Source organism: Cebus imitator, unplaced genomic scaffold (assembly GCF_001604975.1).
Source record: "Cebus imitator isolate Cc_AM_T3 unplaced genomic scaffold, Cebus_imitator-1.0 Scaffold273, whole genome shotgun sequence".
NCBI classification, from domain to species: domain Eukaryota; kingdom Metazoa; phylum Chordata; class Mammalia; order Primates; family Cebidae; genus Cebus; species Cebus imitator.
Genome location: NW_016107588.1, coordinates 52,191 through 75,254, shown reverse-complemented (window position 1 = coordinate 75,254; position 23,064 = coordinate 52,191). Strand labels below are relative to the sequence as shown.

The window sequence follows — 23,064 nt, the reverse complement described above, 5'->3', positions numbered from 1 at the left end:
AACAGGAAAAATTATTTATTCAGTTTTTTTTCTCTTACGTTCTCAAAGAAGCCAAGGGAATCCAGGTGTACATGTGTCTATTTTAATTTTACAGGGGAGGGAAAGAGGTATAAGGCAAGAATTAACTATACTTTCATTTCCTCACTTCTTTATGAGCTCTATTTTGCTGCTAAGTTCAAGTTCCTAAAAACAAATTATTAATTCATCTGCTAGTTATCTTGTCCAAATTCACAAAATAACGTGGATTTCCCCATGGGAATCAAAAGCAAGAATCTTACTCCTAAATAACCTGAACAGCAGTATGTGTGACAACTGTCATCCATTAACTTCGATGGCTGAGGTTCATTAAACTGACCATTAAAACAACATTTGAAGAATTCCAAAAGGGAGCAAAGATAAATTTCCAAATCACCCAATAGGCAAGGAACCCAGAGATGGTATACAGTGTGTTCACTTCCACCCACTGCCACTGACAACAGCGACTGCAATCTTCCAACAGAGAGTGAAGAATGGGTCTCATGTCACATGGGGCAGGACAACTGCTGGGTGTGGCCCTGGCCCCACAGACATTGGCCCTGGCTGCGACTGGTACTCAGACTCCCTCTTGCTCCTCTCCCAAAACCTCTTCATACAGGGATGGGTAGCAGATGGGATCTCTTGCATTGATCATGACCAAATAATCTATGACTTCCTCATAGCTGGTTTCAGCGTAGGCCTTTGAACCCCACAGGAACTCGTAGCGCTCAGGATCACTGCCGGGCACCTGGCGGTACTCCAGAAAGTTTTCCTGCACCCAGTCTTGGGTGAGCAGCTTCCTGGGCTCCCCATAGAAAGTGTGCTCCATCCCAACATGCACCCCCATCGCACTCAATGCTTCCCAGATAACCTCTTCAGGGGCGCAGTTGTCTTTGGCTAAGATCACACCCAGGACAACGATCAGGAGGGCGACCTTGGGCATGCTATGACCATCACCCAGCATGCTATCACATGAGAGGCCAAGAGCAGGGACAAGGATGTAGGAGTGGCTGACGGGGTCCACCTCCTTCACTTCAACTCCAAAGATCAGCTGCATGAACTCGGAGGCTTTGCCGAAGATCACAGGAAAGTAGTGCTCGTAATTCTGGATGACACTCTCCAGCATTTCTGCCTCTGTGACCGGCTCCTTGACTTCATATTTGTGGAGCAGGAGATGAACCAACTCGGCCACCTTAGATTTCACTGCTTCTTGGAATAAGGACTCCAGGTGAGCTAGGTCGACCCAGGTGCTTGGCCCTTCCTCTTGTTGACTGCTGGAGCCCTCATTGAATTGGCTCCAGAGACTCCTCAGGGAGTCTGTGGAGCCTCCCTGAGGACTCTGGGAAGGACTTGATGGCCCAGCAGTAGACACCTCCTCCTCCTCCTTGTCTGTGGGATCCTGTGTCCCCACCAGGCCCAGGTCCTCCCGTTGGGCTTCAAGGTCTTCATCAGGCTTGCTGTGCAGACTCTTCTGCTCAAGAGCCATGATGACTCTGGTCAGGGCAGCAGTTGGGACTGTGGGCAGGAGCTGGGCGACTGAGACCCACAGGCCTGGGGAGAGAGGGCGTGTGTGAGAGACTGCAGCTGAGAAGCGAACCTCGGTGGCTCTAACAAATGCTGACTTACAGGTCTTCTTCAGTGCTGCCCTGGGGCTTCTTGGGGCTCCTGTCCTCCTGGTCAGCCTGTCCTCTGGGACCCTGAAGGAGGAAGTGAGAGGGCTACTCAGCATGCAGCTGACCTGCAGAGACCAAGGCTCTCTGGGTGACAGTAGGGTGGATGGGGCTGGGCGCTCTGGACTCCCATGTGTGCTGGGGCAGGCGGGGCCCTTGGTGCACATGCGGGGCGAACACTTCACCTTCACTGCTGACACTGCCTGGGCCGCCTCTGCTCTGTGACCTGAGGACACTGCCTCAGACCAAGGCCTGCCTGCTTCCTGGAGCTCCTGGAAGAGGAATCGAGGGGCCCTTAGGCTGCAGACTGCAAGCACAGCCCCGGTCCTTCAGTGCTGCCAAGACGGCGGGCTGGACACTGTGAGTTCTACACACTTTTGGGGTGGATGTTCCCCTCGGTGCTCACTCAGGGCCCTCACATTTCTCCTGGCAGGGACTGGACTCCACTCCTCTACTTGTCTGAGAGTCTCTCAGATCAAGAGCTCATATTCCTGATATGGAACACAAGGACATGCCCTAACCAACATCTGGCCACACCTGCCCAGGGTTTTCCCAGAAGTACAACAAGAGGGGTACAAATTCAATGGGGTCCATGTGTCCTGGGGTGAGGATCCTGCCTGGTCTTCATCTTGATGCCTGCAGGGTCTGGAACCCTCCCTCTGTTGACCTGAGGCCTTCCTCTCCAGGAGACACCTGGAGAGGAAGTGAGGGGAGTCCATCCACCCAGTGGCTTCCCTTGGCTGACACAAGGGGCAGGGCGGGGCTAGGACCTCTGTGGTTGGTGAGCAGGGTCCCCTCAGTCTGCATTTGGACTCCCGGCAGGGCCTGGGACCCTCCCTCTGCTGATGTGACTGCAGCCCCCTCAGACCAGGGCCACTCCTCCCTGACACCAGTGATCCCAGGATGAAGGAGGGACCTCAGCAGTCAGCCCTGCACGGGCCCTCTGGGGTGACAGTAGGGGCAGGGCACTCTCTTGATCTGAGAATTTCTCTGGTCTGGAGGCACCCTCAATCCTCCCTTAGATTCCTCACTTGGACTGCTGGCCAATCCTGGGACCACTGTGTCTGTCGAACACAGGGGCTCCCTGTTTTGTCCTCTCACCCTCTGAGAACAAGTTCCTCACCTCCCTGAGATTCAGAAACAGAGGTGAGGAGTCCCCACATTCGTCACACTTGCGTGGGGTGTCCAGGGCTAACCCCACCGGCTCACCCCCTCCTGTGGGTATGAGGTGGGTATTCCAAAGTCTTCCTGTGGGTTAGTCATCTTTACTCCTGCTGGAGCCTGTCCTTCCTCGACCCCCAAACCCTTGAGATGAGCGGACAATCTCCCTTTACACCAACACCTCATCGCCCTGAGGGTTACTCAACTTCCTGCCGGTGGTACAAGTGAGCCTGCCACTTAGCCCCATCCTCAGAGCTAAGAACAGAGGTCACGTAGACTCTGTGGGGCGGCTTCTTTCTGCACTGGGGGTACCTCCATTCCTCATGAAGGGGGCACACCTTGGGTCCTGCTGATCCTGGGAGTCCTCCTTCTGCTGACCAGGTGTGGATCCCTCTGTTTAATCTCTCAGTGCCCCTGGGAGCAAGGTACTCGCCTCCCTGAGACCTCTCACCCCCAACCGCATGAGAGAAATGAGAGCATGCCACATGCCATTCCTGCCTGGGGCCACCTGGGGCTGAGAATAGGCGATGCCAGTGTCTGTGAGGTCCTTTCTGCTTTGGGAGCGTCCAGGTACGTTCTTACCTTCAGTCCTCACCAAACTTCCTCTCTGTCACTCCTGGAAGACCCTGGATTCCACCCTGTGCTGACCAGGTGTGGCTCCCTCTGCAGAGCTGAGGACACCCCTCAGAACAAGGCCCCCACCTCCCTGAGACCTGGGCGTCAGAAATGAGGGGGCACCACATGGTCACTCATGCATGAGATACCCAAGACTGACCAAAGGAGCGGGTTTCAGGGGGCCTCCTCGATCTGGGTGTCCTCTAGATAGTCATCTTTACTTCTGACAGGGTCTGGCCCCTTCCATTTTGCTGAACCAGAGGTGAGTCTTGCAGATCAAGGCCAACTTCTCCCTGAAACTCTCATTGAGAAAGTGTGGGGTGGGGCGGGGGGGCACTTCCCTTCCTCACAGCCTTGCCTGCGGCCTCCCGAGACTGATGGCAGGGGCAGGTTTCCTAGTTCTGGGATGAGAGGTCTGGTGAATCCTTCCTCACGGCTCTGAGACTCCTCCCTCTGCTCACCTGAGGCCCCACTCCTCATACCACAGCCCTGTCCCCACTGACACTCAACCCCACAAGCCAGAATGCACCATATGTGGCCACCGTGCCCAGGATCGCCCAGGCCAAGATCCCCATGGATCTGGACTCCATGGTCCCTCTGTCCTCCCTCTTCTTCTTTCCCTGGTCTCCTAGAGGGCTGGGCCCCACCGCTCTGTAGACCTGAGTCTCTATCCATCGGATTCCCGAAACTGAATGAGAAGGCGCCTCAGTCTCAGATGGAGGTGGGTGGGCCCACTGTCCTGGGGTGCTGGGTCCCCTCAGGCCTCCCTTGTCTCCCAGCAGGACCTGGGCTCTCCCTCTGTTCTCCCGTGGCCATGCTAACGATACCAAGCCCCTTCCCTCGGTCAGCCCAGGTTGCAGACATCAGGATCTGCTTGCCTTACCGCCCTGCCCGGAACTTCCCAGGGTTGACAGCAAGGGCAGGGCCTCCCTCTACGGGACCTCAGCCCTTCCTCAGAATCCTGACCTTGATGCCTGGCAGAGCCTGGCCCCTACCCTCTCCCAACCAGCCCTCCTCTGGTCACACCAAGCTCTGACTCCAGAGTCCCCTGGGGCTTAAGCGGCAGGGTGGCAAAGGGTGGCCCAGCCTGAGAAGTCTGCCCCCGGGTGGGCCTGGGCTGGCAGCAGGAGTGGTGCTAGATTATTTGGGTCCCTCTATCTGGGGTGGGGCGTCCCCACTCCTTCCTCGGCGACTCACCTTGCCTCCTCACAGAGCCTGGGCCCGCTTCCCTCTGCCGATCTTAAGCCGCCACTCAGAACCAGGCCCTTGCTACTCTCTGATCCCCAACGTACAAGCCAGTGGCCTTACATCCGGAAATGGATGCTGCCGTGGGAGACCTGGGGGTGGGATGGAGTTGGGGGTGGAGAGTGGGGGTGAGGATGAGGGTGGGGAAGCTGGGGCTGTAGGTCATGGTGGTGGTGGTCGTGTTGGGGTGGGGAGGTGCTCAGCCCTCCCTCAGGGTCCTGACTTCATGCCTGGCAGAGCCTGGACCCTGCCCTCTCCTAACCAGCCCTGCCCTGGTCTCACCAAGCGCTCACTCCAGAGTCCCCGGGGGCTTAAGCGCAGGGGTGGTGAGGGTTGGCCCAGCCTGAGGAGTCCGCCCCCACGGGGTGGTCCAGGGCTGGCCGCAGATGCAGTGCTGGATTACTTGGGGTCTTCTATCTGCGGTGCGAGGGTCCTGAGTCCTCCCTCAGCCTCTCACCTTGCCTCCTCACAGAGCCTGGGCGCGCTGCCCTCTGCCGATATCAACCCTCCCCTCCGAGCGAGGCCCTCACTACTCTCTGACCCCTCCCGTGTGCAAGTCGTTGGCCTTGTATCCAGTCACCTGGGTCTTCCCTCGGGTGACAGCAGGGGCAGAAACAGATTCTGCTGCCGGAGGGTTGGGGGTGGGGTGCGGTGGGGTGGAGAGTGGGGCTGAGGATGGGGGTGGGGAACCTGGGGCTGTAGGTCACGGTGAGGTGGGTCGGGAGCTCAGCCCTCCCTCAGGGTCCTGACCTTGATACCTGGCAGAGCCTGGGCCCTGCCGTCTCCTAACCAGCTCTGCCCTGGTCACACCAAGCTCTCATTCCACAGTGCCCAGCAGCTTGAGCGGCGGAAGGAGGGGGGCGGCCCAGCCTCACAAGTCGGCCCCGGGTGGTCCAGGGCTGGGAGCAGAGACGGCACTTGGTCCTTTAGGGTCCTCTATCTGGGGTGGGGGCGTCCTCAGACTTCCCTCAGCACCTCACCTGGATTCCTCACAGAGCCTGAGCCCACTTCCCTCCACCGATATCAAGCCGCCCCTCAGAAGGAAGCCTCTCCCTTCTCTCAGACCACGCAGGGCGCACGTCAGTGGCGTCACATCCGGCCTCCAGGTCTGGGGCTTCCCTGGCTTGACAGCAGGGGCTGAACCGCGTTCTGACGAAGTAAGGGTGGGGTTGGGGATGGGGCCCTCAGTCATCCCCAGGGTCCTGACCTTGATGCCTGGCAGAGCCTGGGTCCCCATCCTCTGCCCGTTGGGTCTGCTCCTCTCGGACCGGGTCTCTGCCTCCCAGTCCCCTGAGGTGGCAGTGAGAGGAGGGGTGTGGTCGGGGTGACAACATTGCCAGGGTCTTTCAGGACTGACAGGAGGGGCTGAGCTGGATTCTGTGGCCTCTCTATGTGGGGAGTGTGGACCCTCTGTCTCCACCCAGGAGGGTTCTCCTGGCTCCCGGCTCTTTGATGAAATGACGGGTGGGAGATGATCTGTTTACGTCACCTTTGAGCATCTGTCCAACGGCACCCGTTGCAGGGAATGGCTGCCGGTCCAAGGCTAAATGCTCCCTGCGTGGGGGGGGGGGGTGCTGCAGCACCTGTGATTGTAGGACCTCTGGGAGAAGACGCACACCTTCCCATGGGGCTCTTCCGCAGCCAAAGCTAGACTTTGCAAACTTTGTCCTCAAAGACTGATCTTTTTACTGAAGAGGCTGAGCAGCAGCAAGAGATTTGGAGAAGCCAGGTGGTTTGAAGGTCTCTAACATATCGTAGTCCAGTTTAGTGATGTTCATATTTTAATCCTCATTCATATGGTAAGAAATAAATTTTACATTGTATGCGTACATTACATATGGCATATGTACATTTTACGTATATTTGCCTTTATATGCGTACCTGTTTTAGACGTTATATAAATTTATGTTTATAGGTATATATGCATATGTACATATCTTTGTATCATATATGTGTGATTATAGGTACCAATATGTATATAGCTTTAGATCCGTACTCGTTTTTATTTGTAGACTTTATTCTATACACATGCACACATATTTTAAATACTATCGATTCATAGTGTGTGGGCTTCACACGTACTTACCATTCTATTCCTAGTTTATTCTTTATATTCCATCAAAATCATATTTTTTTTGGAAGGGCAGTCTTCTTCTCCTAGTTTGTTTCAGGTGGTTGTTAGCAGAACTCCGGATCCGTAGTGTCCCAAACGACTCACGTTTCCCGATGTCCTGATATTGCCCCAGGGCTACTGGCACCATATTTTGTGGTGCTGCCTGAGACTGTGCAGTGATGTGGGGTGGAATGTGAAACACTTTCTCCTACCCATCCTGTCATCTGCCATCTATGCAGGGTAAAGACCCCCTGGACCCAAAACACAAGTACTAGTTCAGCACAGTCTTCAGTCATCCCCAGGACTTTCTCTGTGTCGTTGTTGATACTGCTTTTTGTCTTTTTCCAGGGTTGATTTGGGGAGCAGAGCACAGCAACCTGAGCTTGGCTGTCACTTCGGCAAGAACAGTTAAGGCACTCACTCTGTATTTAATTTAAGTAGCGTTTACATCTCTGCCATATTCTGTTCCCCATCAAGAAATATGGTATACAGATCCATTTACTTGAGATTTTTCCCTGAGTCTATTTCCCTTGAGATATTTCCCTTCGCACAGTCGCTACCATAAAGGTCTTGTTAGGCTCTTCTCATTTACATTTTGGATTTTAATGCTGTTGTGAATGGTATCTTTTCTATTTTCAATTTTATGCACTAAGTTGCTTTTGTGTGGCAAGGCTCTGGATTCTGCCGTAATGATCTTCTATATGATGTTTTCTGAAGTCTTTTATTCATTTGAATATTCAATGTGCCTATTCCTTTGGATTTGCTGTGTAGATAATCATATAGGTAACTAATACTATCTATTTCTTTGCAGTCTTCACATCTCATTTTCATTTTGACATCCGCAGTTCTGGCTCTTTTTCATTTTGACATTCACTACAGATGTGCGTGGTAGTGGTGACAGCCTATGCCAATGACTTGTCACTGCCGTGTGAAAGGCAACGCTTCTGACATTTCACATTTATGTATGCTTGCTGCCAATTTTAGGAAGTGGAAGTTCCTGTTGATCTTAGTTTGCTAAAAGTTGTTGATTTGTACTCACATAGAATTGCTTTCAGCGCCTTTTCCGTACCCATTGTCATGACCGAATGTTTTTACTAGTCTGTCTTGTATGCAGCGAATTACAACTGAATTTTTTTCTATCATTAAATAGAATTTTTATTCCATGCATACAGGTGGCTTGTTCATTTAATCCACTGTTGTGTTGGATATGTGATTATCTGTTTACGACATTTGCTGCGGTAACACTTGGCTCACAAATTCTTCTCATGAGTACTAGGGCGCCTTCATCTGTTTTTGAATCCAGGAGAGCGAGCCTGGGAGAATGAGTTGAACAATTGCCCTTTTTTTTTTTTTTTGATGCATCGGAAGAGTTGCGCTAAGATGGTGATTCATTTTCCCTCGCCACTTGGCTGAACCAGCCTCCAAAACTTCCTGTCCCGGAACATTTGAGGGAAGATTGAACTTTGAATACACCTTCAGTTTGTGGACGTACCATTGGTTTCATCCATTGACCTCTTCAAGGACATCTTGGTTGGTGATTATGAATAAACTACTATATACATTTGTGTACACGATTTTCCATGTGGGAGCCAAAGTTTCCAATTCACTTAACTAACACCTAGGAGTACGACTGATGGGTCTAATGGTAAGTCTATGTTTTACTACATAAGAAAGGGCCAAAAGGCCTTCTAGAGTGAATGCAACATTTTTCTTGGCTGCCGGCAATGAATGAGAATTCCACATCCTCCCCAGAATTTGGTATTTTCAGGTATTTGAATTCTATCCATTGTAATAGGTGGGTAGGGGAATCTTAGTGCTGTTGACATTTGCGTTTTTAGTGAATAATTATGGTGATCATCTTTTCATATGTGTATCTTCATTGGTCAGTGTATGTGTGTTTCTGTGTATCTTCCTTGGTGAATGTCTTCAAATCATTTCCGTTTTTAATTGGATTCTTTATTTTCAAACGGTTGAATGTTAAAAGGTTGGTATTCATTCAGCATATGAGTTCTTTATCAGACATCAGATTACTCATATCTTCTCTCCATCTATATATTTTTATCCCATTATTTTAACAGTATCATTCTTAAGTAAACTTCTAATTTTAGCCTTTTCTTAGTTTACAGAACATTTTAAAGACAGTTAGGAGAGTCTTCCTTTACATCATAACCAATTTCTACTATGATTAACGTCATACGTTGATATGATATATTCCTCACAACTAACAAGCCAATATTCTTCTGCAACATCCTTTGACGATTCCTGGATCCCATCTAGGATAACACGTTATTTTAGTCATCTTGTCTCCTTAGAATCCTCTTGACTTTGAGAATTTCTCAGACTTTTATTGTTGTTGACTGCTTTGACAGTTTTGGGAAGTATTCATGAGGCAATTTGTGGCACTGCCCTCATTTGGGATTTGTCTGTGGTTTTACTCACGTGTAGACTAAGGTAATGGTTTTGGGGCAGGAGACCGGAGAGGTGAATTGCTATTCTCACCACACAATATACTACCACCATGGCTTATCACGGATGATGTTGACTTTGATCACCTGGCTGAGGTAGCGCTTGTCAGGTTGGCCCTCTGTAAGGTGATTACATTCCCTCTTTTCATACTGTACTTTCTGTAAGAAAGTCACCAGGGGTAGCCCATTAGGGAGGAGTGAAGTATGTTCCACCTTCTTGGGAAGGGGTAGTATAGACATGAATGATTTGGGATTCTTCTCTATGGGAGATTTGTTTATTTTCCCCACTTTATGCATTTATTCACCCATGAATTTATTTCAGATTAACTCATAGTTAGTTATCACATGTTTTGGGCTATAACCCAACACCACTTTATTTTGTTGCTCAAATTGTTCCATCTCTGTCCATTGGGAGCTGCTTCAGTTCGCTCTGGTGTCCCTTTCACATAGGTTCACATTATATATGTTTTTTAGCTCTGCTATGACAAAATGCTGCAGGCTCATATGTATAGTTCCTGTTCCAGTTATAGAAGAATTCACTTTCCATGGCTTTCTACTTCTTTTTATTGGAAAAGTATATTAGAATCCTAGATGTGGGTTCCAGGCGTGCTCATCGATCCTGTGGACTTTTTACATCCAGCTGTCTCAGATGTCAGAGTAAGGAAATGTATATGTGTATATTAACCTATGTGTATATGCATACATATCTGTGTTTATTTGTACAACCATCTTCATGTATATGAAGCTGAACACGAGTTCTCACTGATGTTTCCAACACTACTCCATTACCACAAGGAAGAGTCTCATATTCTTCCTTGGTTTATCCATAAGCATCCACTTCAGCCGTGAGAAAGCTAACTCCCAGCATCCCTCATCAATATAATTAGTAGGTCCATGGGGTGTGTGTGTGTGTGTGATGTGTAGAATCGCTAACCACTATCCCTGTGGGAAGCAGCTGTATCACGTGGATGATAGTGCTAAAGCACAGTTTCTTTCGACTTCAGTCTTAGACACCCACTTCCAGCATTACTTAGGACAGCACCACATCCACTGACACTCGTCAATCTTTCATACGTTGGTAACACAGTTCTATTGTTTGTACATATTCTGTATGCCACCTTGGCATTTCCTGATCTCCTAGTCTTAAAATTTGCATATATTGAAATTCATTCTTTGTGGTTTAAGGCTCCATGCTCTTTGAGAAATGCATAATGTAATTCACCATTTTGACAATATGTAATCCACCACGATGTAACGTAATCCACCGTTATAGTAACCCACAGAATAGTTTCAACAGTCCGATAAATCCCGTCTGCTTATCCAAGTCATTCCTTCTCCCTACCCTGGAACTCTGGCAGCAACAGATATTTCTACTATCTCTGGGGTTTTGCCTTTTCTGGAATGTCAAATAAATTGGATCACCTTTTCAGACTGGCTTTACTTAAGGCAAAGCATTGAATTCACCGATGTTTTTGTGTGGCTTAATGGGTCATTTTTAAATTAACGACTAGTGTTCTATTGTTTTAAGGCCACAGTTTGTTTATCCATTCACTTACTGAAGAATATCTTGGTTGTTTCCAGTTTTGGGAAATTATGCAAGAAGCTGTCATACATATTCATATGCAAGACTTTTGTGTGGACATGTTTTCAGATTAGTTGTATGTATACCTAGGAGTGGCAACACAGTGATCAGCTGTGCAAAAAACAACTGACAACCCATCTTTGAAAGTGGCTGTACCGCTTTACATTCCCAGCAGCAATGAATGAGAGTGCCTGTTGCTCCTCCTTGTCGCCAGCAGTTGTCACTTGGTTAGGTTTTAGACATTCTGCTGCATTTGAATCTCGTCATTTCGTTCACAATGATCCAATGGAGAATAATGTTGACCATCGTATGCCTATTTTTCATCTTTATATGTTTTCTGGTAATACGTCTGTTCAGAGATTTTGCCCATTTATTAATTTAGTTTTCATAAGATTGTTTCCTATTGTTTAGTTTCAAGCATTCTTTGTAGATTTTGGACACAAGTGCTCTATCAGATATATGTTTTGGGACTATTTTGTCAGTCTGTGGCCTCTCTCTTTTTTTATATAACAGTTTCTTTCACAGAGCATTCGTTCTATTCATTTGTAGGCAGTGTACCTTTTCATTTGTCTTTCACGGTCCATGCTTGTGATGTTGTATCCAAAAACGCATCACCAAAATCAAGGTCATGTGGATATTCCCCCTAAGTTTTCTTTCACACATTTCCTAATTTTGCATTTTAAATTGGAGTCCACTTCTACTTTGAGTCAATTCTTTGAGAAAGCTGTAAGGCCTTTCCTAGTTTCATTTATTTGCATACGGACATGCATTTGTTCAGGTGCCATCTGATGAAAAGACTACCATTTCTCCATAGAATTGCATTTGCGCCTTTGTCAAAAATCAGTAGACTACACTTGTGTGGGTCTTTTTCTGGGGTCTATTTTGTTTCATTGATGTGTGTCTATTCATTTGCAAATACTGTGCCTACTTGATTACTGTAGCTATCCAGAGCAAGTACATCAAAGCTAATATCAACCATGAGAAGTCATGTATTTAGTATGTTCCTTTCATGTGATGTAACGAGGATGGCATTTTACCTATGAAATCTTCCTCTGAAAGCTCACATTGCCATTCCGATCATGAGAAAAAGAAAAGACAAGTCCCGGGACATGGGCTTTATGCAAAATAGCTGACGGATACTCTTCAAAATGTTAAGATCATCAAAAATAAGAAAAGTCTCAGGAATTGTCACAACAAAGACAAGACTAAGGAGACATGACTACCAAAGGTAATGAAGTATCCTGGGTGGGATCTTGAAACAGGAAAAGAAAATTCAGTATAACTAAGGACAACTGAAAAAAGTATGTCCATTAGCTAATAACATTGCATCAATATTGACTCATTACTGGGGACAAATGTGCAGGGTAATGTAAAATGCTAATAATGAGAAAACTGGGTGTGAAGTGTGTGGAAATTCTCTGTATTACATCTGTACTAATTCTGTAAATCTAAAATTTTTAAAATCTGGAAGGCTTTTCATTTTAAAAAATGACTCTTGGATCCCATTAGAAGTACTAGGGCAAGCGCTCCTTACTCTCAGTACTGGCACTCCAAAGACAGAATTAAGCTTTTATTCTGCCCTTCTGGTGGGTTTTAAGATAGCACAATAGCAATAGTTGCCCCACAAGTCCGACTTCCCTCCAAGCCCGACTACCTCACAAATCCTACCAGAAGCATGACTGCCCCACAAGTCAGGGTGCCCCCAAATCCCTAGTGGTCCAGAAGCTCGCCTGCCCCACAAGCCCACGTTCTCCACAAGCCAGGCTGCCCTGCAAGCCCATGTGCCGCACCAGCCTGAATGCCCCACCGGCCCTAGTGTTCCACAATCCCAACTGCCCAAAAAGCTCAAGTGCTCCCCAAGCTCGACTACCCCACAAACCCCGATTTTCTCACAAGCCCAATTGCCCCAAAAGGCCGAATGCCCCACAATCCCTACTACTTCAGAAGCCTGACTTCCCCACAAGCCCTAGTGCCCCAGACCAGAAGCCCAAATGGCCTAAAAGCCTGAGTGCCCCCAAAGCCTGACTGCCCCACGAACCCAGCAACCCCACAAGCCCCAGTGCCACAGAAGGACAGCGGCCCCCCAATCCCGACTGCCCCCCAAGCCCAAGTGACCAACAAACTCCAGTGCCCCACACGCCTGAGTTCCCCACAATCCTGATGACCCCACAAGCCCTAGTGCTCCAGAAGCCCGAATGCCCCCAAATCCTGACTGTCCCCAAAGCCCGACATCCCCACAAGCCTGTCTATACCTCAAGCCGTAGTGCTCCAGAACCTCAACTTCCCCACAAGCCCCACTGCCCCACAAGCCCGAGTGCCCCACAAGCCTGACTGCCCCACAAGCCCTAGTCCTCCAGAAGCCCCACTTCCCCACAAGATCTAATGCTCTAGAAGCCAGAGTGCCCCAGAAGCCCAATGCCCTACAAGCACGAGTGCTCCGGAAGCCAGCTTCCCCACTAAGCCCGAGTCCTCCATAGCCCTAATGTCCCACAAGCCTGTAGGCCTCATAAGCCCCACTGCTCCACAAGACCAAGTGCCCCAGAAGACTGACTTCCCCACCAGCCCCAGTGCTCCAGAAACCCCACGTCCCCGCAAGACTGACTGCCCCACAGGTCTCTGACTGCCACCCAAGCGTAAGTGCCCCCCAAGCCCAAGTGCCCCTTAAGCCCGACTACCCCAGAAGCCCTCGCGATCCTGAAACCCAACTGCCCCACACAACTGAGTGTCCCCAAAGCCCGACTGCCCCACAAGCCTGAGTGCCCCACAAACCCAACAAGCCACATCAGCCACCTTCTCACATTTATCCAGAAGTCGGCACTCCTGCTTAGTCTGCTGCCTTTGTCCTCCGGTTAAGTACTTCACCTTCTTGTCACCCTGGTGAGCTGATGCCTCACTTGTGCGCCTTACACTCAGTAAAGCAAGAAGGTGGAGTCTCTAATGTTGAGAAAGGTCGTCGGAATGAGGGTGGGTGTGTGGGGCTTTTAGGTTTGCAAGAGTCAACAGGCACACAGTGGACACTGCCTTGAACACTCTGGTTGATCTCTGGGTCAAACTACAGTTAGGAAAAGGAGAGAGTTCCCCCACTGCCCCCAGTGATTTCCTCCCGAGTGTCCTGAAGGGCATCTTTTGTGCAAAATCCCTGAGGTTTTCTCATGGGGATTAAAGAACATGTGGCTAGTTCGGTTCCAAGTCCCCATTTGTTCTGGCTGTTCACCTGGAGGAGGGGAGGTAGGAGGTGGGTCCATGGCTGCCCTGTGCCTGCCCTTAGAGGTTCCTGTGAGGCTAGGAATGTGACTCAGTGTGACTCACCCAGGTTCCAGCTCCACCTGTGAGAGCTCCTCCCTGCAATGGCCGGCCCCCAGCTCCCTTTGCCAAATCCCAGCACCAACACGGAGGACAGAGGTGGCGGAGAAGTTGCGTCCCCGAGAGCAGCTCAGGCCGGGATGGTTCCCGCAGGGAAGGGACTCACGGGTGAGGGCATTTCCAGGGCCCCAGGGGGCACGGCTCGCTGCTCCCGATTCCAGGGCCTGGTCTGTATGGTGGGGTGTCTCACTGGCAGTACGGGACCTTCCTTTCCTCCCAAGCTCAGTTTTGGAGGTTTTCCCGCCTGCTGAATGCTGGGAACCTGGGCCCAGGCTCTGCACCTTGTCCGCATGCCAAAGAACCTGGTTGTATTTTGGGGAATGGGGCGTCTGAAAAAGACTCAGGCTATGAGCCACAACCAGGCCAGCCTGGCAGTTGGCAGATCTTTGATTCCTATCCCCACGACGGTTCACAGCAAGCCCAGCGTTGTTTTCTTCCAAGGAAGGAGAGCTCACTCACTGAAGTAGCCAGGAGGGTCAGTCACGACACCACGCCAAGCCAGGTTTGGTCCAAATGCTTGGCACCGCTTTACTGTTAACCGGGTTTTTAAAACTTACCCAGAGAACGGAGAACTTAAAGGAAGAAACTTAGGATTTAAATACAAGGAATGTAGCCAAGAACAAAGTAACTGCAAGGATTCTTTGCCACCTGCAATTTCACTGCTTGGTGAGAGCTGTTGAGTCTTCCAAACGTTCAGATACTGTCATCAGGTATCCTCAAGAGCCAATTGCCTCTCTGGGGCAAAGTTCCTATGAGTGGCCCTGATTCTATCATCACGATTACCTGAACCATCAGGTTTACCTTGTTTCATCATCATATTTACCTGAACGTCTAGAGTGCTGTTGCTATTTGGGAGGGAAGAGAAGGAATTGTTTTCTCTCAGCCCTGCCTTGGAAATCGAGTCCTCGTGGGAGGCCGGGGAGAAAGGCTGAGAGAGGAAGGATGCAGGTTATGTTCTTGCATGCACAGGCAGGGTCTCTCTCCCATGGATGGCAGTGTTGACCTTTGCGGCTGGCCCATTCTTTGCATGGCGGTGGGGGGAGGCGTGTGGGGGTTTGGTCTGGGCATAGTTTGGTCTGGGTTAGCGGCATCCTTGGATTCTTTCTACCTATTTGATGCCAGGAGCACCATCCCTAGTCGTGACAACCAACAACATCTCCAGGCTTTTCTTCTAAAGCAAATAAGTCGATACCACATTTTGCAAATCTGCATCTCTCTCTATATAGATTTACAGGGAAGCCAGGATCGCAGGGGCGTAAGTTTGTAGGAGAGGTTTTTAAGTAGCAGCATCTTTGCATGATTCATGTGTATAAAGGAGGCATGTCCAAGAAACACATGAGAAAACTGTGCTACTTGGAAGCTAAGGAGCTCACAAGTGATGAAATGTGATTCGCACCCGTTTGTAAACGAGCACCCATTTGTAAGTGAGCAGGCCAAGACAGGGAGATCCACCTGCGGACCATGCCTGGACTCTGGATTAATCCATTCCCATGTCTGCATTCCCTTATAGCCTCCTCCCACTTCTCGCAGGACTCTGCCACCTACTACTATCCAATTAAAAATCACGGACAGGGATACCTCTGGGTTCTGGCCTGTGGGTGTTGGGGCTCTCTGCACGCCCTGATTTCGGAGATCTTTTGACGTCTGTGCCCAGTTGTGTCTACGGTAAGAACTTGAACCTATTTTCTCTGATCATACAGTCAAAGAGGCTTGCCAGTGACGGCGTGTGTTCTAAGTTCAACACCTCAAGTGATCAGAAAAGGCTGCTTCCTAAGTTAAAACATGATGTATTTTACATTTTGGGCTCCAAAAGAAAGAAAGAGAAGGATGGAAGGGAGGGAGGGAGGAGGGAGGGAAAGAGACAAAGAGAAAGAGAAAGAACGAAAAGGTGGGGGCGTGGTGGGGATATCAAGGAAGGAAGTAAAAAAACCCACCGGATCCAGTACAGATATAAAAGCCAAACGTAAATCCTGTCAACGAGACGCTAATGAGCAGCCTCTAAAGTGCAAACCCTTAGGACTCCTTGGTAGTAACTGTCAGCTCCACAACTAACAAGGGCACTGTTTAACCCAGTGACAAAGCCAGACGTGATCTCTTCTCATCTGTAGGTAGGTGAAGGCCCTGTCACATAAAGGCACCGCTACGACAAGGAACGGCCAGCGACACAGTGTCATTTGTGAACCCTCGGCGGGCAATGCCAGCACCACAATGGCACTCAGCGGGCGGCTCCAGGTAATTTTTAATGAGCGGAGGCAGGGCGTCTGAGGGGCTTCCTAAAACCCAGCACCTGCTGCATATCTCCGGGGCGTTTTCCCAGGAAGGGGTATTACATCGGTCTCTACCATGCAGGCAAAAGATGTCGGAGGGGAGTACTCGACTGCAAAGAAAGAAAAAGGACGGAGACCGTGAAGGCTTTTTTGTGCAGTCAGAAAATTACCCATTTCCTGACACGTTTATTGACCAGCACATGTTCTGCCCAAATGCTCGCCTCTATGTGTGGTGGTCTGCGTCGTCTGGGTACGCCTGGAGCACATGGCTAGCTGGCGTGCACTGTGACATGTGGTGGCAGTCGGGGCAATGGTGGGGCAGAGCTGGGGGATGGGGGAACATGGCCATGAAGGCAGCAGACTGTGCAGCCACAGCAGCCACTAGGGGCAACGGCACCCAGAGACGGCAAAAGGGCGGCATGCCAGGCGCAGGGTGTCTTGTGGTCTCCAAGGCAAGGGTCCCGGGGGGCGCTGGGGGAAGGGCCGCCACAGGCCCGTCGGAATTCACCTGGGTGGGAGATCCGGGGAAACAGAGGAAGGGCAGCGCCGCAGGCCCAGGGACAGCTGCCACCGGAGCCACGTCAGCCCGGCTGCCCTCCGACCACTCGCCGGCTGGCTGGGCCAGCGGAGCGTTGTCACCCGCCACGGCGGGATGGGGTGCCGTCACAGCAGTTGCTGGTGGAGCAGAGCCACTCCTGATTTGGCTGCTGGGACCGGCCGGGTCCTGGTGCTGTGGTGTGACCTGCTCATCCTCACTCGGAGATGTGTGATCTTGTTGCTCGGTGCCTGCTGGTGCCAGACGGGATTCCGCAGCTCCTGGCTGGCCCTCCTCCCCCTGTCTTGGTGCAGACTTGACGCCCACTCTTCTCTTCATCCTCACGAGGAGGTGAGGGGAGTCTCTTTGAAAGTAGGGATGGCAGTAGAACTGTAACTGCAAGTCAAAGTTTAAATAAAGAAAAGGAAACTGCAAGTCACAAGGATGGACGGCAACCACCAAGCATCTACGGCCCCGTGCAAGAGAACTCTACTGGCCCGGGAGCCCTTCTGGAAAACGTCCCGGTCCCCAAAAGAAGCTGGGGGACTCGTGTTCACGTCGTCAAGGTTTACCAATTTGTGACGGGCATTTCCGTCTTGGAAGAAGCCTCAAAATGACAAATTAGGGTGTCCACGGCCAGCGGAAAGGGTCTTCGAAGTTGCAGACCCGGAGGGAAGATGATTCTGGGCCTCCCGCACGCAATGTCAGCTGGTAACAGAATGCACCCCAGCTGGGCTGGAGTACCCGGATACTGACTCTTCCACACCAGGGGCCCACCTACCAAGGGCAGCAGGAGCCTGTGCACCCTCTGCAACGGGCACCCTTCAGCGCTTCAGCTTGGGCACTTCTCCGGACACCAGCCAGGGGGATAGTGGTACAAATACCAGACTCCCCGCCGCCTGCTCACTTCACAGGGTAAAGTGCTATGGAGTCAGGGGAGTACAGCAACCACCAGATGACACGACTGGCCCCGGGTAGGGGGACATGCAGATACGGCTACTTAGCACCTGTGATATTTTATCCACTCCAGAGGGGCCGGCACCATCCTCAGCCCTCTGCTCACATTCACTCTTGGTTCATGTCACCACCACCCAGCGGGGGACACAGGACCACATTGATGGCCCCACGCACCCCGCTCGAGGTCGCCCACTTCCCAGGAGGCAGTCCTGGGGCTTCCACCCACACAGGCCCCAGAGCCCACTGACTCAGCCCCCGCGGAGGCTTGTCGTTCGTTACCTTGTTCAAGATGGAGACTGGCCGCTGTGCGGGGAAAATGTCGGTGAGGGTCCTGAAAGTGCGTTGACGCAGTTTTCGGAAGCCATACAAGTTCAGCTGGCGAAGGAAGCTCCTTAGCGAGTCCGTGGCAAAAACTTTGTCCCGGATGTCCCTTTCGAGAATCTCCTTTTGAAAGAGTTTTTGATTGATCCCTAGACAAGTCCCACCGTCATCCCACCAGATGGAAGAAAACTGATTGCTGTTGACCAGTCTCCACAGTTTCTTCGGAAAGGGGAGGGAGAGGAGATTATCTTCTCCCTGGGGCGAGACGTCACCGCCGGGGCGTGGCCTTCTCAAGGAAGCCTCCTCGGCCAGAGACTGGAAAGCTATTTCTTCCATCAGCATCCTCAAGTCAGGGCTCCCGGGAGACACCGGGTAGTCCCAGGCACTGGAAGGATCTGCTGGGTGATGGCAGATCTCTGAGTCCGATCGGGGAGGAAAAGGCTCCCTTTCCGAGCTGTGTCCCTGTCCTCTCGGATTCCTTTCTTTAGAGCGAGCCATACTCAACGAAGGCTTGTTCTCCATCTGGCAAACATGCTAGTGCAGTGTGGCCAGCGGCACCCCTTGGGAGTCAGGCAGCCAGCCCCAGGACATCACAAAGGGGCTCAGACTGCCTGGGGGTGACATCACCACACGCCCAGCAAGTTATCTAATAAAGGGCCAAGGCAGACAAGTAGCTGCCCATCTGCGTGTGCAGATTCTGGTCCTCAAAGGGAAGGAGGACACCAGCGCACAGGAGTGTCGAGGGGCCCTGCCACACCTTAGGTGCAGACCTGGAGCGGTCCCCTTGTCCTAGAACTCCTGGGGCCAGGCAGAACCACAGCAAAGCCCTGACTCAGGAAGGTCAGAGCTCACCATGTGAGTCATGGGACCACAGACCCCAGCACATGACTGACCCGTTGAAGCACAGAACCAAGGGTAGGACGGTGCCCTTGGGCCAGGCTGTAGGCACGCCACCCTTTCCACCCTGTCCTAGCCAGAGGCAGCAATGTGCTCCATAAAGGTCCTCCGAACACACCCACGCTGTCGGTCCCCAGGACGCAGATGGCCAATGGCCACTTAGGCAAATGGCTTAGCTGACTGTCCCACCACCCACTGCTGCCGCGCAGTCCGGTGGGCAGTCGGAGGCGGACTTCTTCCTGCTTTTCCTTGGCCTGCACATGTACCCCCACCAAGCAGAGACACCCTTCTACACCCCGGGTCTTTGCAGTCACATCGTGGCAGGGCATGTGGCTGTTGGCCTTCGAGCATGTGTCATTTTCCTTGGCCAGTGTCTCCAGAGAAATGCACACGGGTTTGTACCCAGCGGTCCACCTCCGCAACAGTGGTTCCTTTGGGATGTGACGCTAGGAGGTCACGGGAGAGGCGTCCATCCGAAGCAGTGTCTGTGTAACACACTGTCCACACACACAGGGCCACCCCTCCACAGACTCCCTTCACTCGATTGTGGGCACAGAGCTCAGTGATCTTCGAGAGACTGTCACCAACCGGTGATGCCTCCACACTCGAGACATCCTGACCCCAGGGCCCAAGACGCTCTGGCTCAGGGGATGACAGTGAGGGTCCTGCAAGCAGACTGCCAATGCTGGTGTCTCGGCCTGGCCACTGCCGAGCTGTGTGATTTGGGCATGTCATCACTTAACCTCGCTCAGCCTCCGTTTCCTCCCGGGGATAAGAGTAGTAGCACCTCTTCCAGGGGCTGTGAGGATCCTGTGGGACGTATAGGAGCTAGCAAGGCACCCGGCAGTTGGGTCATAGCTACTGTTGTCGCTTCAATAGGCATTTTCTTGAATAGCAAGTCCCAAATCTCATGAGCCTAAAACAGAATCCACCTGTGGCCTCTGGCTGCCTACAGGACTGAAAACCCTTCCGGCCACAGCAACAGGTGGATTTCCTTGTCAACTGCCGCAAGTCATGAGCTGAACTCCACTTGAGTTTCAGTTCAGGCAGAAGCCTAGGGTCAGAAATCGCAGGGCCTTTTGTTGCAGCGTGAGCAGTCCTCAGCTGTTGACATGACCGGGCAGCAAACGAGGACTGGGAGCAGTATAAGGACAGTATCTGCTGCAGACTGTCTCTTAGCACCCGAGGAACACTCCAGAAAGCCTCCTAAGTGGTAACAATTGTGGCACTGCGTAGCCCAGCCAACAGTGGCATCTCCGTGGTGTCCCCTCCATCCTCCCTCCATCCCATATTCCCTTGAGAGCTGCGCACTGAAGAAGGACTCGTTCTAAAGGCTGTGCCCCTGCAGTTGCCAGCCTCGCTCTGCTGCCTGTGCCAGATAGAGATTTGCTTCCTCTGAGACTGGCTGAGAGAACCATCCCAGTTTCCTGGGCCATCCAGCAAATAAGATACAGATCGTGCACGTGTAAAACGAGGAGCCGGTTTATTGGACAGCTTAAGAGAGCAAAAATACTGGCTTTAGCTACATTTTTTACACACTGAGCTGGAAGGTCTAAACCATCCTGTTCCCCCGTACCCCAAAGAGAACAGGCTTGCTGGAGGCCAGTGCCAGGGGCGGAGTTGTGTTCACAGCGGACTTGAATTCAGCCCCATGTAGGCTGATGAGCAGTCGCCTGCACTGAAACGCCACACTCTTCTCCTGGGTGAGAAGATTAATGCTCTTTTTAAACCTCTTCTCAGCGAAGAACCTATTTGTTTTCAGGCAGGAGGACGATAAACTTGCAACCTCTGACGCATGGAGGAACCTGCAGCGCTTGAAGAAACTGCACGCACACGTGAAACCACCGTGCCTACCACAAAGCCTTCTTCTTGCCGGCAGGAGCGAAGCTTGACACTTCCCCACGCACAGACGTGACCCGCGTGGCCGTTTCTGCCCTCGGCAACATTCTCCGGTGCTCCGGCTTCAAGTCGCGCTTGTTGGGTTTTCGGCTAGCCACTGCTCCGAGAAGGTCAGAAGCAGCATGGAGCATCTCCGGCTTGGCGTTGCTGTTCTGGCAGTAGCAGCCACTGCGTACCTGCATGAGTTCCAGGGCAGAAGTGGCAATGTACTGCGGGGGTGTGGCACCCTGCTGGGGCGGGACGGGTGTGCCACGGGCATCCACTTTTGCAGCAGAAGGCGTCTGCCTGCAGCACAAGCTTGTAAAAAAATACTTTGACAGAATATGCTGTACAGAACTAGGGGTTAACACCGCATATCACGATGCTAACATATTTGTATAAATACTCTGCATACAGGCATGGAGTCACTCCCGTAGAAAGCGCTCATCGGTGAGGCTATGAAAAACTGCTGTCAGCATGCCCAAAGAGAAACTACCGTACTTCCACAGTAGGAACAGAAGAAAGGACTGTGCTGTGTCTAAACACGTGGTGCGTCAGAGACATGGTTCCAGTTCCTACTGACTACGCCAGCCCCGACCGACCGGGGAGTGCTGAGTGAGCTGTGGGAGGAGATCAGCCCTGTGGAGAAAGGCATTTCTAAACAATGCTTTTCATTGGGATTTCAGCACCGTGTAAACAGACGTTCCTTCTGAGGGCCTGGGGAGCAGCCATTCCCCGGTGGGTGCCACAGGGAAGAGGAGCACCTGGAGCCCCTCCCAGACGGATGGAAATCCCGCGCCTGTTCTCACACTCTTCCCGGCATCCACATCTGCTGGCACACGCCCCTGTCGCCTGCCACTTCCGCATCCCGTCGTGGTGAGTGGCTGACAGGCGCTGGATGCAAACAAGGCATGAGATGGACGTACCTGGAGACCCGGCTCCAGTTCTGGTTCTGCTTTGCGGGGTGAACGAGGGGGCAGAGGAGGGTGGAGAGAGCACATCTCAGTCCACTTAAGCTCTGTCCCCGGAAGTGGCATCTAATCCGGCATTTCGATATTTAATTTGGGAGGTGGGAGCACGTACTTCCCAGGGCTCTGGGTAATGACCACCCTGGCCTTCTTTCGAAACATGGGAGCGATTTTAGGAGGCTCCGGAACTGGGGTCTCTTCAGTTTCTTCATTATCTTCGTGGTGGAGATCGTACGAAATGTTTCCGTATTCTCGTAGAAATGGGAAGATTTCAAGCAGAAACTGACAGAAATCTTTGCGAATACCAAACCACCCTGAAAAATAAGAATGTTTTATTTCACACACTAGGCTCAACTGACCTTCCTGTTAACTTTCTTTTCCATAACAAGAAGTTTCACTCCTACAACGTCGTCACACACTTTATCCAGGCGCCTGAGTCACGAAGCCCGAACAGGGCTTGAGTACTCAAAATGAAGGAGAAGAACAAACCCTAGTGCCGTGGTTCTCTGAGTGGGGCTCCCCAACCAGCAGGGACAGCATCCCTGGGGCCTTGTTAGGGATGCCATTCTCGGGCCTCAGCCCAGACCTCTCTCTGGAAACTGTGAGTCGGGCTAGGGTGGGCTCCAGAGGTCCCCTTTTCCTGACCCTTTTGGGATTCTGCTGGGCACCCAAGTTTGAGAACCACTGCTCCAGTGAGTCTCGAAACACCTGTGGTGCGTAGGCCATGGTGTCTTCCACTAATCTTGTCCACTCAGGAAAAACTCATGGATGACAGTGCCATCCAAGCAAAGGGTTTCCGTCACCCTCTAGAATCCGCCAGGGTGGCAGTCATGCGTGGATCCTGGCCAGGAGGGGGCCCGAACTCATGGAGCCACCTTAAAGCCACTTGCCCAGTCCCACTCTTCCTCTCTGTACACCACTGGAGTGTCAGCTCGGTGCAGGCCCTCCCTACTCCCGGGAGGGCAGAGGCACAAGCAGCAAGCATAGCCTGGGCTGCTGGACTGCAGTGAGG

General features: G+C 51.6%; 3 protein-coding genes across 6 annotated transcripts in view; all 3 read right to left on the bottom strand.

Annotated features, from left to right (window-relative positions):
* On the bottom strand, positions 1-18,347 carry MAGEA9 (MAGE family member A9). 2 transcript variants are annotated; one of them, XM_037728615.1, is made up of 3 exons: positions 18,268-18,347; positions 1,642-1,712; positions 1-1,566 (listed from the first exon to the last, which is right to left on the bottom strand). In XM_037728615.1, the coding sequence occupies exon 3, from the start codon at positions 1,499-1,501 to the stop codon at positions 593-595; it is 909 nt and encodes a 302-aa protein (XP_037584543.1). In that variant the 5' UTR covers positions 1,502-1,566; positions 1,642-1,712; positions 18,268-18,347; the 3' UTR covers positions 1-592. The 2 variants fall into 2 exon arrangements, with proteins under 2 accessions (XP_037584543.1, XP_017356358.2); XM_017500869.2 differs by lacking the exon at positions 18,268-18,347 and adding an exon at positions 5,687-5,934.
* On the bottom strand, positions 16,643-20,282 carry LOC108284201 (heat shock transcription factor, X-linked-like). The gene is made up of 2 exons (XM_017500865.2): positions 18,268-20,282; positions 16,643-17,427 (listed from the first exon to the last, which is right to left on the bottom strand). Exons 1-2 carry the CDS (start codon positions 18,829-18,831, stop codon positions 16,720-16,722), a joined length of 1,272 nt encoding a protein of 423 aa, XP_017356354.1. The 5' UTR covers positions 18,832-20,282; the 3' UTR covers positions 16,643-16,719.
* Positions 20,283-20,672: 390 nt separating this feature from the next.
* The window catches only part of TMEM185A (transmembrane protein 185A), a 33,341-nt gene continuing 30,949 nt past the window's right edge, over positions 20,673-23,064 (bottom strand). For all 3 annotated transcript variants that reach the window (XM_017500866.2, XM_017500868.2, XM_017500867.2), the window contains one exon: positions 20,673-22,366. In XM_017500866.2, coding sequence (XP_017356355.1) covers positions 22,122-22,366 — 245 coding nt within the window. In that variant the 3' untranslated portion in view covers positions 20,673-22,121. The remainder of the gene's footprint in view (positions 22,367-23,064) is intronic.